General features: G+C 37.5%; 1 protein-coding gene and 1 long non-coding RNA gene across 3 annotated transcripts in view; both read left to right on the top strand.

The window, feature by feature from the left end:
- The window catches only part of LOC115219147 (synaptosomal-associated protein 25), a 36,071-nt gene extending 34,349 nt beyond the window's left edge, over positions 1 to 1,722 (top strand). For both annotated transcript variants that reach the window (XM_029789249.2, XM_036509177.1), the window contains one exon: positions 408 to 1,722. In XM_029789249.2, the coding sequence (XP_029645109.1) occupies positions 425 to 1,072 (648 nt within the window). In that variant the 5' untranslated portion in view covers positions 408 to 424 and the 3' untranslated portion in view covers positions 1,073 to 1,722. The remainder of the gene's footprint in view (positions 1 to 407) is intronic.
- A 9,831-nt stretch (positions 1,723 to 11,553) lies between these two features.
- LOC118766036 overlaps positions 11,554 to 20,128 on the top strand; it is an 18,496-nt gene continuing 9,921 nt past the window's right edge. Inside the window, exon 1 of the long non-coding RNA XR_005001963.1 lies at positions 11,554 to 11,846. This is a non-coding gene — a long non-coding RNA (uncharacterized LOC118766036). The remainder of the gene's footprint in view (positions 11,847 to 20,128) is intronic.

Below are 20,128 nucleotides of genomic sequence, written 5' to 3'. Positions count from 1 at the left end.
AATGGCAGAGGAAATACCGCTAAGCATTTCGCCCGGTGTGCTAATGTTTCTGCTAGCTCGCCGCCTTTCTTACCAACCCAATACACGCACATGCGCACACACACTCACACACACACACACACACTCTCTCTCTCATCTCTCTCTCTCTCTCTCGCTCTCTGTTTCTATACTTCTTTCTTGTTTATTAAAAAAAGCTGCTTTTGGCAAAACTTCGAAGTCACAATTAATGTTTCTGATGTTTTTTAACATTAAGGACCACACACACACACACACATGCGCACGCACGCACACACACACACACACACACACCACACACACACACGCTCTCTCATCCTCTCTCTCTCTCTCTCTCCCTCTCTCTGTATGTATGTATGTATACTTACCTCTTTCTTTTTTATTATTTGCAGATTAACAAACATCCAAAATGGCTGAAATGAATGGTGAGGCACCACCACCGAAGACTGAGTTGGAGGAGATCCAGCAGAAATCTCATCAGACTACCGATGATTCGCTGGAGTCAACACGGAGGATGTTGACGATGTGTGAAGAGAGTAAAGAAGCTGGTATTCGAACCCTTGTCATGCTCGACGAACAGGGAGAGCAGTTGGATCGTATAGAGGAAGGTCTTGATCAGATCAACCAGGACATGCGAGACGCTGAGAAAAATCTCGAAGGAATGGAGAAATGCTGTGGTCTATGCGTGCTGCCTTGGAAAAAGGGCAAGTCGTTTGAGAAGAGTGGGGATTATGCAAACACCTGGAAAAAGGATGATGACGGCCCTACCAACACGAACGGACCAAGAATGGTGGTTGGTGATCAAAACGGCATGGGTGGACCGAGCTCTGGATACGTGACTCGCATCACCGGTGATGCGAGGGAAGAGGAGATGGAGACCAACATCAAAGAGGTCAGTGGCATGATTGGAAATTTGAGGAACATGGCCATTGACATGGGCAACGAGATTGGGGGTCAAAACAGGCAGGTGGATCGAATCCAGCAGAAGGCCGAGTCGAACGAAACTCGCATCGACGAGGCTAACAAGCGGGCAACCAAACTCCTCAAAGATGCGTAAAGCTGTGGAGGAGGCGATGAAGATATTGAAGAAAAAGCAAAAAAAACGAAACAAAACAAAGCATAAAAATAAAATGAAAATTAAAAAAAAAAAAAATATAGAAAACAAAAGCAAAATATTCCACATTCAACTACATCGACAATAACATCAGCAACAAACACTTATTAATTTGTTCTAGTCTATGCTACTGTGAATAAAACTTTGAATGTGATCCGAACTGAGGCAAATTACACACGCATACATACATACATACATACATACATACATACACACACATGCTCACTCACTCTCATATATGCATACATACATACACTCCAACATACATACAGATATATATATATATATATATATATATATATACATATATGTGTGTACTTACATATGCTTGCATAGATGCATATCCAGTTCCACTGCATTTAAAATTGCACCACATCTGCATACATCACATCATACCCAAGCGCATACATAACAGCACAACACACACACACACAATCACACACATACATTCCTGAATGCTTAAACACACACATGTCACAATCACACCATCTGTGCACACTCACTAACATCAGTTTCCAGTATTTTCTTTTCATCTTTTTTTTTTCTTCCTCTAATGAAACATTCCGAAGGTTAGAAAAAAAAAAAAAATAATGGAAAAAAAAGAAAAAATTAACTAAAAAAAAAAAAAATCGAAGAGAAAAAAAAAACATGAATTTGAAATTTTTTTCTTTAAATTCTTTTATGTTTAATTGTTATCAATAAATATATACTCCCCCCCCCACCGTCCCCCCTGCCATTTGAAAGAAAGCAATCCCTTCCATCCCTTCCCCCCACCTCAGAGGACTACAGTAACAACAACAACAGTTGACTCTGCAATGATGTTGATGCCAGTTGTTATAATAGTGTAAACACTGATTTAATTAATGTTGTTGTTGTTGTCGTCGTCGTCGACAGCAACACACACACACATGGACTACATTTTAAACCCCTCCCTTCCCTCCCCCGTACACTACCTTCCTGTCTCCCTTAAACGATGACGCCGACGCCAATGATGATGATGATGATGATGATGGTGATGCTGATGATGGCGTAGTTAAGTTTCATTTGGGGTTAAGTGGGCGGGTGCAGGATTGACCTGAATATATATATATATATATCAGTAACAATAAACGATTAGCCAGTTGTGCAGAGTAACCTTTCCTTGCATTGATGATGGCAACAACAACAACAACAAGACAGTAACAGTAATATCGCCATCATCACCACCATTATCAACAACTTCTCGACACCTGTTTCAAGCAGACCCTACCCACCACCCTTACTTTTCACTGTCATGCTACACTGCTTCACTCCATATCCCCTTCACAATTCTATTTACTACGTTATACACACACATACCATTCAGCCACACAGCTACTCCATCAGCACTGGCAAATTTGGTTTGTCTTCATGATCAATCAGTTAAGATAGTAGGATGATGGAAGGGCTTCGGATGTGACATATGACGTAGTTAAGTTTAGTGTCCCCTCGCCCCCACTATAGATTTTTGGAGTCAGATAGAGTTGGGAGATTTATTCTCCTTGCCCACTCTGCACTCCATTTTGTATTTTTTTTTTTAACATTATTTTTAACGATTATAATAATAATGTAATGATTTTTTTTGATTTTTTTTAAAAATAAATTTTTTTATTTTTGATAATAATTCTCTTAGTTTTTAATAACTGATCTCTCTATATATATGTATATATATATGTGTATGTATATATATATATATTGTATATATATATATATATATAAACAAACATTATTCAAGATATATATATATTTGTATTTAGATTAAATAATGTTTGTTTTTTTTGGTTTTAATAATGATGAGGATAATAATAATTATGATATTTTTTAGATGATGATGATGATAATATTAATAATTAACTTAATAAGAATTCAATATTGATCATGACTTAATCCTGTTTTTCTGCACTCCTTTCCTTCGTACCAATCTGGTATTGTATCTAATTACAAATAGATAATTATCTTTGGTGTATGAGCTTCTTTTTTGTTTTGTTTTGTTTTGTTTTGTTTTGTTTTTATTTTATTTTATTAAGGCAAAGTGGAAAGGCATAGGAAATAATGGTCATCACATCTCATTTTATTTTATTTTTCGTAAATAATTTTTTAAAATTATATTTTAAGAACTTGTTTAAAAATATAAAGAAATAATAAGAATTTTTTGTTTTTGTCACAAGGCCAGCAAGAAAAATAATAATAATGATAATAATAATGATGATGATTCCTTCCTTATTGGCCTCAAGGGCTTCATGCAAAAACAAAAGGTCAATAGAATGTAAGAGACTAAGGATTTACAGGTAGCATGTCTAAACAACAACAACAAAAATTATTAACAATATAAGCATATTAATAAAATTCTTCAAAAGGAGGGTAGCTCCACCCTGGGTCACCTAGGTACCTAACATATTCTGGACACTCCAATCTCCAAGGGCACCTCAAGCAGGCACCCTTCTCCTTTCTACTCCCTCCAGCCTACAGTTGCATGCTCAGAGTAGGCTCGTTCACACAGGCCATCCTCACCACATTCACTTACTTTTCAACAAAAATTACTGAGGCAGGGGGCAGCACTTCCCTCTCCATCCTGACTTTCCTTTTCAAGAAGAACTTGAAAAAGTCAATGAGGGCTTGACTAAAGAGGAAAGTGTCTGTCTTCAGTCCTTTCGACCTTGTCTGCCACACTATCTCTTTTGTCTTAGCCACCAGACAGAAAAACTGTGTGCCCTTTCTGGCCAAAAGAAGGCAATGGGGCTATCCTCTTGATGGACTCGGCTAATAATCAGATCTGCCCTCCATATGACAACAGCTGTTTGATAAAGCTCTACAAGTTGGCTATCTCTTGAGATTGGATGAAGTGCATGCAGAACAGTTTCATTGCTCTGTATGCATCTCAGACAGCACTTCCATGCCTGTAGAGCTTGCCTCAAACTGGCAAAATCCCCAGTAGCACAAACCAGGCCAGGGATTTTTAGTAATTATCCATGGGCCCCAGCACTAAAGTCCTCTGGAAAAGACCAGCCAATGTCTGTGCATCATTAGCTACAGCATCCCCAGTCCTACACTTAGTGGTTGCTGACAGCAAATGGACCATTCTTTCTAGAGAAACTGAAGAGTAAGTGCTCCAGCTTGACCAGCAATAAAGCAGGGCAAAGGACGATCGTTAGATAGTAGTAAATGAAGGAGGTGGTGCATGCATTTGTTACCTCTGCTCAACCTTTCAGAGACTGCTTCCTCTCACCCCATTTCTGGGTGTGACTGGCCACCCTTCTCTTCACCCTCCCCCAGTTCTTGTCTACCTGGAGGCCTGGATCTAACCAGGCCCCAAGCAATTTAACTGGTCCTTCCATCCAGTGCCCTATGATGCTGTTGGGTGACATGGGCCTGCCTTTCCAGGTGTTGAGCTGCAGGTCTACTGACTTTTGGTTAGTCTTTGCTCCTGCCACTACTTTGTACTCTTTCAGGGTAGTACCGATCACTTTGATGTCTGACATTATTATAGTGATGTTCTCTGCATAATCTGACACAAAACTTTTGCATCCTAGTTCACATGAGATGCCCCTCGAAACATCCAGCTTCTGTAGTAATGGCTTGAGAGCCAGCACATCCAGAAGGGGAAAGAGAGGGCATCCTTGACTGACAGAATGTGATGTTAAATGATTCTGATATGTGGCCATTTGCTTTGACTACTGAGCAGATGTCACTGTGCACTGCTGTAGTTCAACCTCTGAAAATGTGACTGAAGCCCACTGCCAAGTATTGATGGTCAACTCTGTTAAAAGCTTTTGATTGATCCATGTTGATCAGGCCTCCACCCATGCTGGGTTTCTTACCCTCTTTATGATGTACTGTGTGGAGTGGAGGTGGTCGTAGATAGATCTGTTTGGGATAGTGCATCACCGACCAGTCTATTCACGACAAGTGCTAGCCTCTCGGTTATCATCCGGGTCAAATCCTTGTAATAGTTACCCATTTTTGGGGTCGTTTCTCAGCAGCACTACCACACCTTGGCTCACAAGACTGAGAATACTTTCAGTCAGCTGCCAGTTGCAGTAGACATCTGCCAAGAGATCACTGAATGAATCTGGTGTAGGAAGATAAAGCTTGGAGAGTAAACCATCCAACCTCGGAGATTTCTCCCTTGTGCAGCTAGTCCTCACATCACATACATCTTAAGCTGTTATCAGCATTTCACAGAACTCTGCATCCCCAGCAGAAAGCCACAGCAGGCCATTGAAGCGGGAGGTAAAATCCACCCTCATCTCTGACCCACTGTGTGCCCTGTACAGTTCAGCAAAGTGCTACTGAAATACAGCACACATTTGCTTGGATTCGAGTAGCAAGTGCCCATCCTATCACATGAAAGACCGAATTGTAGTTTTGTTGCCATGTTGCACCTCTACTAGCCAGGCCCATTGAACAGCTATCATTTCCTCATGTTTTAGAATATGTACCCTAGTTCTGACAGCATGACTTTTGTTCTTGACATTGAAGATTTGGTCAAGAACCAATCTTACTTCCAGCACATTGTTTGTGTTGCCTTTCCTAAGTACCTCTTCTAGCTTCCTAACTACGTTGCCCTCTATACTAGACTTCTCTATCACTATTTCTTTACTAAACCCTAATGCCTAGCCTCTTTTGGGTCTACCATCAGTTGTTGACAATTGTGCTGGTCAACTTCCAAAGGACTAACTTGCTAAATTGGTTTCTGAAAACTTGATGCATCAGGAACGATGCATTCAGCTTCCAGTATCTGGGGCCCTGCCTATAGAGCCTATGTGGTTCAACTATACAGATCATAAGTTTGTGGTTTGTGTAGCTGACAACTTTAAATTGTTGACAACCTATGCTGTTTCCTCTACTGGCCTACAGAATACTCTACCAAGATATGATCTGGATGATCCAATGCTATTTGCCCATGTTCACATTGGTGCATTCAGGAAATCCAGTTGATATCTGTTAGCCAGTTCAAAGTGACTTAGGTTTGTGAGGCTCTTCTATCAGTTAGCCCCACACAATCCAAGTGTGCATCCAAGATAGCATTCCATTCATCCCATAGCACTAAAGAGCTAGATGTCCCAAGAAAAACTGCCAAACATAAAAAAATCTGGCTGCCTTACCTCAGTTGGGGCATACATTATGACTAGTTTAAAAGTACCACCTTCACTATTGCTCATTCACAACCTCTGACTTACCATCTGGATCTAGAAAGATCATCTGTGCCTTGAGATCCAGGCATTTCCTAAACAGTGCTGCCGCCCTGCCTCCTGTTTCAGGTTGACTAAGAGATGCAAAGATCACAAAGTCATCAAAAACGGGGGCTACTGTGCAGATGTTTGAAATCCTGGTCTCACTGACAGCTGTTGCATCTATCGCTAGTGACCTGAGGTCATTGAGCAAGTGACCTTGCTTTCAGAATGACCCCAGACCATGTGCATTTATATAGCGTACTCTAATTACCACATTGTCTGGAAAGAGTTGAGAGAAAAGAAAAGACTGGGTTTACTTACCCTCCCAGTGCTGTTAGAGCATAGGTGGTCCAACTTTCGTATCTGGTTGGGGTTCCTTTGGGAACCCCTATGAAAGCCTACTGGGTGGTTGTGGTAGTGTCGGTGGTATTGGTAGTTGAAGCAATGGGTCTGTTGATGATTGTGATGCTGGTGGGGTTGATGTCAATATGATTGTATTTTTCATGAGCACATTTTCCGTGTTTTCTGGTTTGTGTGTGTGTGTTTTGATATGAGGTAAGATGATTTGTGTGTTTTCTGGGTATTTTTTTCCCCAGTTTTTTAGGTTCCTTTTCATCTTTACTTTGTTGTTATCATTACCACTGCCTTTGCCAGTTGACTTGCAATCACTTTTCAGTGGAGTGAGTGTAGGAAGGAGTTGGAAGTGTTCAACTGTGAGCTGGCGAGAGAAAGGGTTTTCCCTTTCAATATTTTTATGATGGGCATTGTTGATGCTGTCTTATATACAGATTTTTTTCTAATACTAACTGAGCATTTTTTTGGGTGGGGAGTAAAATATTATCCCTCAAGGAGCAAAAGCAACCACAAAACACTAGCCATAAGATTCCTGATGCTCTTAATAACAAATTAGAATTAAAAATTTTACTCATAAAACAATATCAAACAGGCAAAAACAATGATTTTAACAGAGAAACTTATTCAGCATGGTTAAAAATACATCCAAACTATTTCACAGCAAGTAATAATAATGAATACAATAGTGATTCTTACATAGTCATAAGGCATAACAATTTTGTGAGGGGAAGTGAACTGTTGATTGTATCAGCACTGGTACTTAAATGGCATTTTATTTTATTGACCGGAAAAGGGGATAAAAAGCAAAAGTTGATGACCAGAACATAAAAGCACTATGAGATACTTTGTCACTCTAACAATTCTGCCTCTGGCAGCAATGGTGGTACATCAGACAAGATGCCACAGAGTACTTAGTTACTTAGTTGTGTTCTTCTACATTCTGAGTTCAAATACTACTAAAACTAGCTTTGACATTTTTCCTCTCAAAGGTCTATGAAATGAAGTACCAATTAAATACTGGTGTTGATTCAGTTCACTAACACTCTCCTCCTGAATTTCTGGTCTTGTGCCATTATTAGAACCTTTATTATTATTATTATTATTATTATTATTATTATTATTATTATTATTATTATTATAAAGGTGGTGAGCTGGCAGAATTGTTAGCATATGTTGGACAAAATGTTTTGCGGTATTCGCATTCTGAGTTCAAATTTTGCTGGGGTCAACTTTGCCTTTCATCCTTCCAGGGTCGATAAATTAAGTACCAGTGAAACACTGGGGGGGTCAATGTAATCGACTAGTCCCCTCCCCCCAAATTTCAGACCTTGTGCCTTTAGTAGGAAGGATTATTATCATCATTATCATTATTATTATTATTATTTGTTTTGTTTTGATTCCACTGAGGTCGACTTTGCCTCTCATCCTTTCGAGGTCGATGAAATAAGTACCAGTTACACACTGGGGTCAATATAATTGACTAGGCCCCCTTTTCCCCATAATTTTCAAGGCCTTGTACCTAGAGTAGAAATAATTATGTTTTGTTATGTTTTAACCTTTTCCCCCCCAATGACTTGCTCTATTGTAGCACCACAGGCTCTTTCTTTCTTTCTTTTTTTTTTTTTTTTTTTTGCCGTTTCCTTCAGATTCCTAAAATTTAGCTCTTTGATAAAGAACTGTACAGCTCTACCTCTCCGACAAATATTCTACCCGCCTCCCCCCTCACCAACTTTTCTTCCTTATCGCTTTTGAATGCTAGTAATAATAAGGATAATGACAATGACAGTGATGATGGTGATGGTGATGTCTGTGATGAAGATACGCAGCAACCGTAGCAAACATTGCGGATGTGGCAAATATTATTATTATTATTTGTTTCAATTTTTGTGATTCAGATATTTTTAACCCGTCAGCAGAAAGGTTGGTCCTGGAAGATCCATGAATAAATATTGGGTTTATTTAGAAAAGAAACATGGCTTCTCAATACCAAGGCCACTTTTTTTGCTCATCGTCATCATCATCATCACCAGCAGTACCAACATCATCATCATTATTATTATTATTATTATTATTATTTTTTTTTTTTTAATGGGTAGTTGTGATGTTCATTGCATCTCCCAAATACTCTATCAGTACAACTGAACTTAATACTCCTGTAGAATGGTATAAACTGCACAGAGCCCTCGTTTGACATTGCCCTCCCCCCCTCTCCCACCGTTAATTTATTACATCGGGCCTATGCCACATCTCATCTTCCTTCTTTTTCCTCCTCCTCCTCGTCGTTGTTGTTGTTGTTGTTGTTGTTGCTGTTTTTGTTATTGCTGCACTTCTTTTTCCGTCTCTTCTTATTTTTATTATCATTAATTTATGAAGACTGATGAAATTCTTCACAAAGATAAAAATATGCAATTAGAAGAGCGCAATACGTTATGTAATAAAATACAGATTGAACTTTGTTTTATTAAACTGAACAGTATTTCCATTTCAACTGTACATCCATATTCTTCAGGTTCAAAAGTAGAAAATGAAAAATTCAAAATCAATCTATGTTTTTTTATTACATAACATACAGCACTTTTTCCAATTGTGCATCATCATCATTATTATTATCATTATCATCATTATTATTATTATTATAATTATTATTTATTATTATTATTTATTATTATTGTTGTCGTCATCATCATCATCATCATCATCGTCATCATTCTGGTTACTTTGAAATTTAGATAATGTGAAAAAAAAAAAAAAAATCAACAACAAAACAGAGCGAATTCATTATCGAAATGGTATGTAATAATAGAAAGGTTTGACATGAAGGAAAGTTAAGATGTTGGCTATGGGCTTGTAGCTGATATGAAATTTTAATTTTTAATTTCATATTTCTTCTTTAAACTATGACATTGTTTCAAGTGTTTTGTTATTAATTTTTGTGGTCCTTTGAAGATGTATCATACTTTATATATATATATATATATATATATATATTGGAAGAACAAACCAACTGGGATGCTCTGAGGAGTTGAATAATGTGTATATGTGTTTGTATATATGTGTATGCGTGGGGGTGTTAACCACACACATATTCATGGGCACATAACCACATAGATAGCAAACTTGTGTTGCCATCATTTGGTTCAAAGATCAATCCTGCTGCACGGCACCTTGGAGACTACAGTCTTTCTTCTACTTTGGCTTTGGTTTGACTGAAGCCTGGGTAGACAATAAAATCTATGCAGAAGTCCACCAGAGGGTTTTTCCTGTATTTTGAGCACCCAGCTTTGTCATGTAGAGTCTGCCAGAGGATTACATTAAGGGTACAAGTGTCTGGAGCCCTCAGCCACTTAGGTTACAGTTCATTAATTAAGCAATAAGTACATCTGTTCATCATAAATGATGACAGTGTCTGTCCATTAATAACAGATATATATTTTGTGTACAGATAATAATTATACAGATTTTTCTTTAATTACTTTTTAGTTTGATGACAGAAGTCTGTGAAAATAGCATTCTTAGGTTCTGAGATTCAATGACCAGGTATCTAATACAAGTTTTTTTTACAGAAGCACTGGCTCCTGTGAATGGAACCCAGTATATACAGATGGTGTTTATTAACTAAGCAGGCATTGTTTAACTCTGTAACACTTAGATTTTTCTGTCATATGTAATAATTATTTATTCACATTGATAAGAACTAGTCATGCATTATCTTGTAGCTTTGAGATTTTGGTGATGCAATTGTTTATTTTTAGAATTATATTGTAGGGTAAGTGTGAGAGACCAAATCTGGTCAGTTTGAAGATAAAACGGGGAGAGTATTTTGGCTGGACGTGGCCGGATTAAATGCTAAAGGGTTGATGTGTATCATTGTTGCTGGGTAGTGTAATGTCTAAGTTTGTGTTCCTGTAGTTCTTTAAAAAGGAAATTTAAAAAAAAAAAAACGGTACCGCCCACAGTAACAAAAGAGAAACAAATGGTTCGGATATTGCATATCCTGTTATGTTTTGTTGATTGATTATAGGTGTGTCTGAAGGTAAGACATTCATCACATCTGCATGTTTGCATATGTTCAAATTCATCTCTACATGTGCACGCCACCACCATCACTACATGATTTCACTAGCACACCAACATTCACAGGTTCACTTGCACCATCAGTGTTCTCTACACACTCACACACACATACAATATTTACACATTCATTCAATACAAGGACAATACTTGCAGGAACTATGAAACAGAGAAAATCTGACAGCAGTTTTTCATTGAAAAAAAACACTTGCTATTCTTCACTTCCACCGCCACCCCCTTGTCTCTCTCTCACTCTCACTCCAACAACAGATGAATCTTGTTTCTTTCTTTCACCCCACTCCCAATATTTCATCAACAGAAAGAAATCGAAGACTGGTCTTGTAATATCTAAAAGCAAGAAACTGACTGGGCTATGGTGAAAAAGATAGCAGTCAAGCTCATAGATTAAGATAATAGATGTTACCAAAGGAAATTGTACGTAGGATTTAACACTAAACAATTCAATGAAGATATGATAAAAGAAGACCAAAAAAACCCAAAAGATAATGTATATAGGATAAGGGATAATTGCTAAGCCTACTTACTTTTAGATGGAAATTCTAGAAAGTTTATTGAAATATGGAAAATAGAATGAAAGGCAATTAAGAAAAATAAGAGAAAAATTGAACTTCAAGCAATGTTTGAATAAATTATTTTATTCTCCATTCCCTGTATTCCATATGATTTTGATGCGATATATATATATATATATATATATATATATATATATATATATATGCATATATATATATATCATCATCATACATATATACATATATATGTGCGTGTGTGTGTGTGTGCCTACACACACACATTCTGAAGAGAATATCTAATGATAAAAGAAATGAAAGAAGAAACTACTCAAAGACTTCAGCTGTAGGATGTTTGTTTTCCTTCTAATTGAGAATGAAGAGAATTGATTTTGAAGAATTTTAGACGAGGCAGTGAAAAATTATTTATAATGGACAATTCTTTTGATGAGAAATCAAGCTTCAAGTCAATCTCAAGACGGATGTTTGTGGAAAGTTCTACCATTTTAGCCCAAAATTAAAAATTGGATTGTTCTTTTACCGAGTACTCAATCTTCAAGGACAAAAAAAGTAAGGATGAATTTTTTTATATATGTATTTTTTTTCCTTTTGAAATTATAATCTTGGCTGTGATTTTAATTTTTTTTTTTTTACATGTTTTGTTTGATGTTGATTTATTTTCATGTTATTGTGTATGTTTAGAATTACTTTGATGTTTTGCTTTTATTTTATAAACTTTATAAATATAAATCTTTCCCCTTCACACTGGCTGAATACTGGTGCCATAAATACTGTTAAATTTCTTCTAACTAGCCATAAGCTTTCAATACATATTTTTGGCACCTGTGCAGGTGGCACGTAAAAAGCACCCACTACACTCACAGAGTGGTTGGCGTTAGGAAGGGCATCCAGCCGTAGAAACACTGCCAAATCTGACTGGGCCTGATGAAGCCTTCCGGCTTCACAGACCCCAGTTAAACCGTCCAACCCATGCTAGCATGGAAAACGGACGCTAAATGATGATGATGATGATGAGGATGATGAGGAAAAGATGCCTACCAAACCCCACCCTGGGTATTTAGTTTAGTCTTTAGGCAGGCCTGTTAACCATATCGTGCCATGTTCCTTGTATACAGGGAATAAGGTAAAGTTACATTTGTAACAAGCAGTAAATTAAGAGCTGGGCATTACCAGTTTAGGAAATATATTTAGATGTGTGCATGTAAGAAGGTTTGAAACGTATAAATGCATGTTTTACATAAAGGTAACGATTAAGATCAGAAGGTAATGCTTTTGGTTCACAAACGTAATTTATTCCTTACTCACACATGAAGTAGCAGGCAAAACAGAGATAAGCTTTGTAGGAGGCATGAGTTAGAGTGGCTGTGTGGTAAGTAGCTTGCTAACCAACCACATGGTTCCGGGTTCAGTCCCACTGCGTGGCATCTTGGGCAAGTGTCTTCTGCTATAGCCCCGGGCTGACCAATGCCTTGTGAGTGGATTTGGTAGACGGAAACTGAAAGAAGCCTGTCGTATATATGTATATATATATGTGTGTGTGTATGTGTTTGTGTGTCTGTGTTTGTCCCCCTAGCATTGTTTGACAACCGATGCTGGTGTGCTTACGTCCCCGTCACTTAGCGGTTCGGCAAAAAGAGACCGATAGAATAAGTACTGGGCTTACAAAGAATAAGTCCCGGGGTCGATTTGCTCGACTAAAAGGCGGTGCTCCAACATGGCCGCAGTCAAATGACTGAAACAAGTAAAAGAGTAAAAGAGTAGTTAGCTCCGGTACTTGGCTGCAAATCTAAAATATCCAATAAGTTTTGAAGTGGTTGTGAGGCGTGGTAGAAATCCCACAGCTTGTCAAGCTAGACGAACTACAATAAATGGGATAAAGCAAAGCAGCAACAAAAAGGGGACCAGATGTTAACATTCTGACATTTAGGCATCGACTGGATAAAACACCTTTGAAAAGCACGAGCTGTTACTCTGGGCAGAAGTTGTCATGTGTATTCCTCTGCCGCTAACGTTTAACCTTTTCATTGCCATATTTATTTTGAGATGCTCTGTGTTTCTTTCAATTACTTTAAATATAACAAAGAATTTAGTAAAATAACTTGGTTATCATTCAGCAAGTCTTAGGAACATAAATTGAGACTAGGGTTTGGTGGAAGATTTTAATTCAAAACTTATGAAAATAAGACATTTGTACTCAGAGCCAGGGCCGGTTTCAGCCGGGTTGGTAACGAAAGGGTTAAAGACCAGAGGAATGCGGCACCAATGTGCTGCTATGCTGAGGCGAAGTAATTCAACTGCCCTGCTAATGCTACATATTCTTGTATCATACCAACTCACAAGACCCAGTTTCTCAGTTTCATAGTGTATATATTTCCCACCTGGACAGGATGCTAGTCCTTTGCAGGATTACTCATTTTGGCCAGCTGAGTGAACTGGAGCAATGAGAAATGAAGTGTGTTGCTCAAGAACACAACACGTTGCCTGGTTCAGGAATCGAAACCACAATCTTATGATCACGAGTCCAACACCCAAACCACTAAGCCGTGTACCTCCACATACAGTAACGTCCAACACGCATAGAAAAATTAAATAAAATACTAAAACTAGATGACTGATCATGTTGTTCATCTGTTACAGATTTTTCTTTAATTACTTTTTAGTTTGATGACAGAAGTCTGTGAAAATGGCATTCTTAGGTTCTGAGATTCCATGACCAGGTATCTAATACAAGTTTTTTTACAGAAGCACAGGCTCCTGTGAATGGAACCCAGTATATACAGATGGTGTTTATTAACTAAGCAGGTATTGTTTAACTCTGTAACATTTAGATTTTTCTGTCAAATGTAATACTTAATTATTCACATTGATAAGAACTAGTCATGCATTATCTTGTAACTTTGAGATTTTGGTGATGCAATTGTTTATTTTCAGAATTATATTGTAGGGTAAGTGTGAGAGACCAAATCTGGTCAGTATGTTTAGTCAAAATGTATTTGTAGTCAAAATGTATTTGAGACTCATTGTGAATAACCCCCGCCAGAGCTGTTGTTTATTTTTGTCTTTAATTGAAAAATAAAAAAATAAAACGATTTTGCAATGAACACCGTACTTTGTCTTGTAAATGAGAAAAGCCTGGATTCTTTACAATTGAAGAAATTATTGATAATGTTTGTTCTTCAAAGATTTTAACCTTACACAATCAGTGAGAGTAATTCGGACAATCAAACTGGCAAACATGATGAGGAAATTAGCGATTTGGGCGAAGAAATATAAGAGTTAAGAGATAAGCCTGTTATTGTTATCGTCTTGAATGTTTTTGTGATTCTGTCAATTATTTTGCTTGCAATTTGTTACTCTTTGACTGTATATGCCGCTATTTATTTTTTTGCTCAGGAGTCCAGGTGGAAGGTACAGTTAGACATAGGTTCCCAGGTGCGAGAAGGTTAATTCTATCTGCTGCAGTTTATTGAACTCTTTATGGGAACCAGCATCAAGTCTGAGATATCACCTATCACACACATCTCACCTATATTTAAAAACCAGGAATCTGGAGCTACATATTACCTCTTACTAATCACGTGTTTCTAGAGACCTTGCTTAGTATCAATGTAACTCAGGTGTTTATGAATGTGATTCAAATGTAACCCAGGTGTCTATGAAAGTGATTCAAATGTAACCCAGGTGTCTATGAATGGGGTTCAAATGTAACTCAGGTGTTTATGAAAGTGATTCAAATGTAACTCAGGTGTTTATGAATGGGGTTCAAATGTAACTCAGGTGTTTATGAAAGTGATTCAAATGTAATCCAGGTGTTTATGAATGTGGTTCAAATGTAACTCAGGTGTTTATGAAAGTGATTCAAATGTAACTCAGAGGAGACAAACAAGGACAGACAAACGGATTAAGTTGATTACATCAACCCCAGTTGTGTAACTGGTACTTATTTAATCAACCCCGAAAGGTTGAATGGCAAAGTCAACCTTGGCGGAATTTGAACTCAGAATGTAGCGACAGACGAAATACTGCTAAGCATTTCACCCGGCGTGCTAACGTTTCTGCCAGCTCGCCACCTTACCACAAGCTACTTACCACACAGCCGTGCCTATGTCTATACATTAATGTTCAGGAGTTTTGGTAATTTTATATAATGCGAAAAGGAATCGAAGAGAAAACTGGCATTTTGGGACAGACCATTTTGTCTGAAAGAAAAAGAAAAAAAAACAAATTTAATCTTGATTTTTAAAAATTATCTTTTTTCCCTCGGGTCTGTCCTGAAATATCAAATTCTATTTCTCCCATTGACATATAAACTTATCATATCTCACGATCTTCTCTGCATAACATTCTGCTGACACAAACCACCATCATCAAGTTTAATTTCCTTGGAGTCCATAGTTTGTGTGTCCTATCTGTGTGTGTGTGTGTGTGTGTGTGTATACATACATTTATGTATGTCATCGTCATCATCATCATCGTTTAACGTCCGCTTTCCATGCTGGCATAGGTTGGACGGTTTGACTGAGGACTGGTGAACCAGAAGGCTGTACCAGGCTCCAATATTCTCTGGCAAGGTTTCTACAGCTGAATGCCCTACCTAATAGCAACTACTCCGAGAATGTAGTGGGTGCTTTTTACGTGCCACCGGCATGAGGGCCAGTCAGGTGGTACTGCCATCAAACATGCTTGAATGGTGCTTTTTATGTGCCACCAGCACAGGAGCCAGTCAGATGGCACTGGCAACAACCACACTCGAATGGCTCTTCTCTCTACTGTTCTCAACATTGAGCTGTTTATTCCTTGCTTCTCTCCCTGCCCTGGTCTTTTAGGTTTTGACCTTCAATGATGCTTCTATAAATGTATGATGGGTGGGTTACTTTATCTAATGTTCTTGTAAATTATACCATTCTTTAAAAAAATATTGTTGTCTGTGTTTTTATTTTGATTTTGGGATTTGGTTTGCAAGATTGTTTATGTGAGTTCATGTGTTGAAGCATATTCTGTTGTGTCTGGGGAGAGTCATTTTCTTTTTGTGCCTTATGATTTAACACACTCACCGGTAAAATTTCCACTTATTTCTTAATTTTATTTTCCTAAAATTTTCGTTGTGTCTTGCAACCTTTTCAATAGTCATGACTCAAGACTATTGAAAAGGTTGCAAGACACAACGAAAATTTTAGGAAAATAAAAAGACGAAATAAGTGGAAATTTTACCAGTGTGTTTGTTAAATTATAAGGCACAAAAAGAAAATGACTCTCCCCAGACTCAACAGAATGTGTTTAAATTATTATCTGTCTATTCTGTGTTTAATTATATCAAGTTTTTAACATGTCTAATTATTCTTTGCATAACATCTCTAACCTCACCTAATTTTAATATAACATTCCTTTTGTCCATTCCCATTTATTTGACTACATTTTTTTTCTGTTGTGTGTATGAATGGATATTTAATAGTCTTAATAATAAGAAAATATTAATGGTTCTAGATTTTTGGCCCAAGTCCAGCAGTTTTAGGAGAAGGGGAAAGTCAATTACATCAACCCCTGTTCTCAATTGGCGCTAATTTTATTGACTCTAAAAGAATGAAAGGCAAAGCTGACATCAGCAGGATTTGAAATCAGAACATAGGGGACTGAAAGAAATGCCACTGAGCATTTTGTCTGACACACTAACTATTTTATCTGTTATTAAGGGTCCTGCCTGGCAAAATTGTTAGAACGTTAAAAAAAAAAAAATGGTTAATGGTATTCCAATTATTCATGTTCTGAGTTCAAATCTTGCCATATTCAACTATGTATTTCATTATTTTGGGCCACTTAAATAAAATACCAGTTAAATACTGGGGAATCAGTCTTATTGACTAACCACCTCCCTTCAAAACTTTCAAAACTGATGGCTTTATGCTTAAATTAAAAACAATTACTATTATTGTTGTTGTAGCAGAAACGATTGTGTTAGATCAGTGTTTTTCAACCCTTTTTCTCCTATGGACCCCTTTGTTTTTTATTTTACTCTACTGGACCCTCTTGGCCATTCGATGTTTAAAAAAAATATTTTTTTATATTTTAATAATTGAATAGGCACAGGAGTGGCTGTGAGAAGAAGCTTGCTTACCAACCACATGGCTCTGGGTTCAGTCCCACTTCATGACACCTTGGGCAAGTGTCTTCTACTATAGCCTCAGGCTGACCAAAGCCTTATAAGTGGATTTGGTAGATGGAAACTGAAAGAAACCTGTCACACACACATATGTGTGTGTGTGTGTGTGTGTGTGGTGTGTGTGTTTATATGTGTCTGTGTTTGTCCTCCCCACCATCGCTTTGACATCCCATAACTTAGCAGTTTGGCAACAGATACTGACAGAATAAGTCCTGGGGATAATTTGTTCAACTGAAGGCGGTGCTCCAGCATGGCCACAGTCAAATTACTGAAACAAGTAAAAGACTAAGAAGAGAATACTATTAGGAATTGTATTAAAAAAAACATTACTAAAATATTTTGTGTATTTGGTGAAGAATTAACAATTCATTGCACATAAATTTTTAACAACAAAACCTTATACGGAACCCCAAGCGTCATACAGACCCCGTTTGAGAACCACAGTGTTGTGTGTGGTATTTGTTTATGTCTTTTTATGTTCTGAGTTCAAATCACACCAGGGGAAATGTTGCTTCTCCACTTCTCTCTTGGTTTGATAAAATAAATGCCAGTCACACACTTGACATTAAATTTCCAATGTGCCAATTTGAGAAATTGTCATTTATTTTTTTTCATACCAAATGGTATAATGTGGGGCAACTTGGGTAAGTGTCTTCCACTAAAGCCCTGGGTCAACCGAAGTGGATTTGGTAGAAGGAAAACTGAAATACACTTGTTTTGTGTGTGTGTGCAAATGTACATATGTATATATATATATGTATGTATGTATGTGTGTATATATATGTATATATATATATATATATATATATATATATATATGCACAAGAGTGGCTGTGTGGTAAGTAGCTTGCTTACCAACCACAGGGTTCCGGGTTCAGTTCCACTGCATGACACCATGGGCAAGTGTCTTCTACTATAGCCTCGGGCCGACCAAAGCCTTGTGAGTGGATTTGGTAGACGGAAACTGAAAGAAGCCCGCCATATATATGTATATGAATATATGCGTTTGTGTTTGTATTTGTCCCCCTAACGTCGCTTGACAACTGATGCTAGTGTGTTTACGTCCCCGTAACTTAGCAGCTTGGCAAAAGAGACTGATAGAATAAGTACTAGGCTTACAAAGAATAAGTCCTGGGATCGATTTGCTCGACTAAATGGCGGTGCTCCAGCATGGCCACAGTCAAATGACTGAAACAAGTAAAAGAGTAAAAAAAGAATATATATATATATACACACACATATACACATATGTGCTTATGTGTTACTGTCACCTTGTCTTGATATCACATGATAGTTGTAAATGAGTGTCACTGTTATACAAGTGGTGTCCTTCAAATTCAGTCTTCCATGAAAACACTTTTGTTCATGGGGAAATATTACCATACTTGGAAACAGACGAGGGTTGAGTGATAGGAAAAGTACCCAACCACAGAAAACCTGCCTCAACAAATTCCATCCAATCCATGCTAGTATGGAAAGCATACATTAAGACGAAGATGACAATGTTGATTAAGATAACGATAATTGCACAAGCAGAATCTTGTTGAGTACAATTAAATATTTAATTTAGTATTCATTCATTAAGATTTGGAGGGGCAAAAGGCAATATCAGCCATGTATAAACTAATGTTTCTTAACTAGGGTCCATATAAGATTTTTGGGGTCGACATCAAAATAGTTAATTGGTGAAACACAATAGTATTTTAAGGGCCCCTGAAAAAAATATGCTTAAGATGTATGTATTGGTATGTATTACAAGAAACAGGTAAAGGGCTCCATACATAAAAAATGGTGGAAAACCCCTGTTTTGGATGTATGTATTGGTATATATTGTAAGAAACAACCAGGTTTCTTTCTCAAATGGTTCTGGGGTCCACCAGAATATAAGAGTAATCAAAGGACTCCACATATAAAAAATGGTTGAGAAACCCTTCTTTAAATGTATGTATTAGTATGCACAGGAGTGGCTATGTGGTAAGTAGCTTGCTTCCCAAACACATGGTACTGGGTTCAGTCCCACTGCATGGCACCTTGGGCAAGTGTCTTCTACTATAGTCTCGGGCTGACCAAAGCTTTGTGAGTGGATTTGGTAGACAGAAACTGAAAGAAGGCAGCGAGCTGGCAGAAATGTCAGCACGCCGGGCGAAATGCTTAGTGATATTTCATCTGCCATTACGTTCTGAGTTCAAATTCCTTTCAGGGTCGATAAATTAAGTACCAGTTACACACTGGGATCGATGTAATCAACTTAATCCCTTTGTCCTTGTTTGTCCCCTCTATGTTTAGCCTCTTGTGGGCTATAAAGAAATAAGAAACTGAAACAAGCCCGTCGTATATATATATATATAATATATATATATATACACATGTATGTGTGTATATATGTATGTGTTTGTTGTTTGTGTCTGTGTTTGATCCCCCCACCATCACTTGACAACCAATGTTGGTTTGTAATTTAACAGTTCAGCAAAAAGAGACCGATAGAATAAGTACTAAACTTACAAAGAATAAGTCCTGGGGTCAATTTATTTGACTCGACTAAAGGTAGTGCTCTAGCATGGCCACAGTCAAATGACTGAAACAAATAAAAGAGTAAAAAAATGTCTATAAAACTAGTTTTGAAACATCAATTGTTCTGGCGACCCACCAGAATAAAGCCGTAATCAAAGACATC

Source organism: Octopus sinensis, linkage group LG14, assembly GCF_006345805.1.
Source record: "Octopus sinensis linkage group LG14, ASM634580v1, whole genome shotgun sequence".
NCBI classification, from domain to species: Eukaryota; Metazoa; Mollusca; class Cephalopoda; order Octopoda; family Octopodidae; genus Octopus; species Octopus sinensis.
The sequence above is the reverse complement of the archived record's forward strand: the minus strand, read 5'-3'. Positions and strand labels throughout refer to the sequence as shown.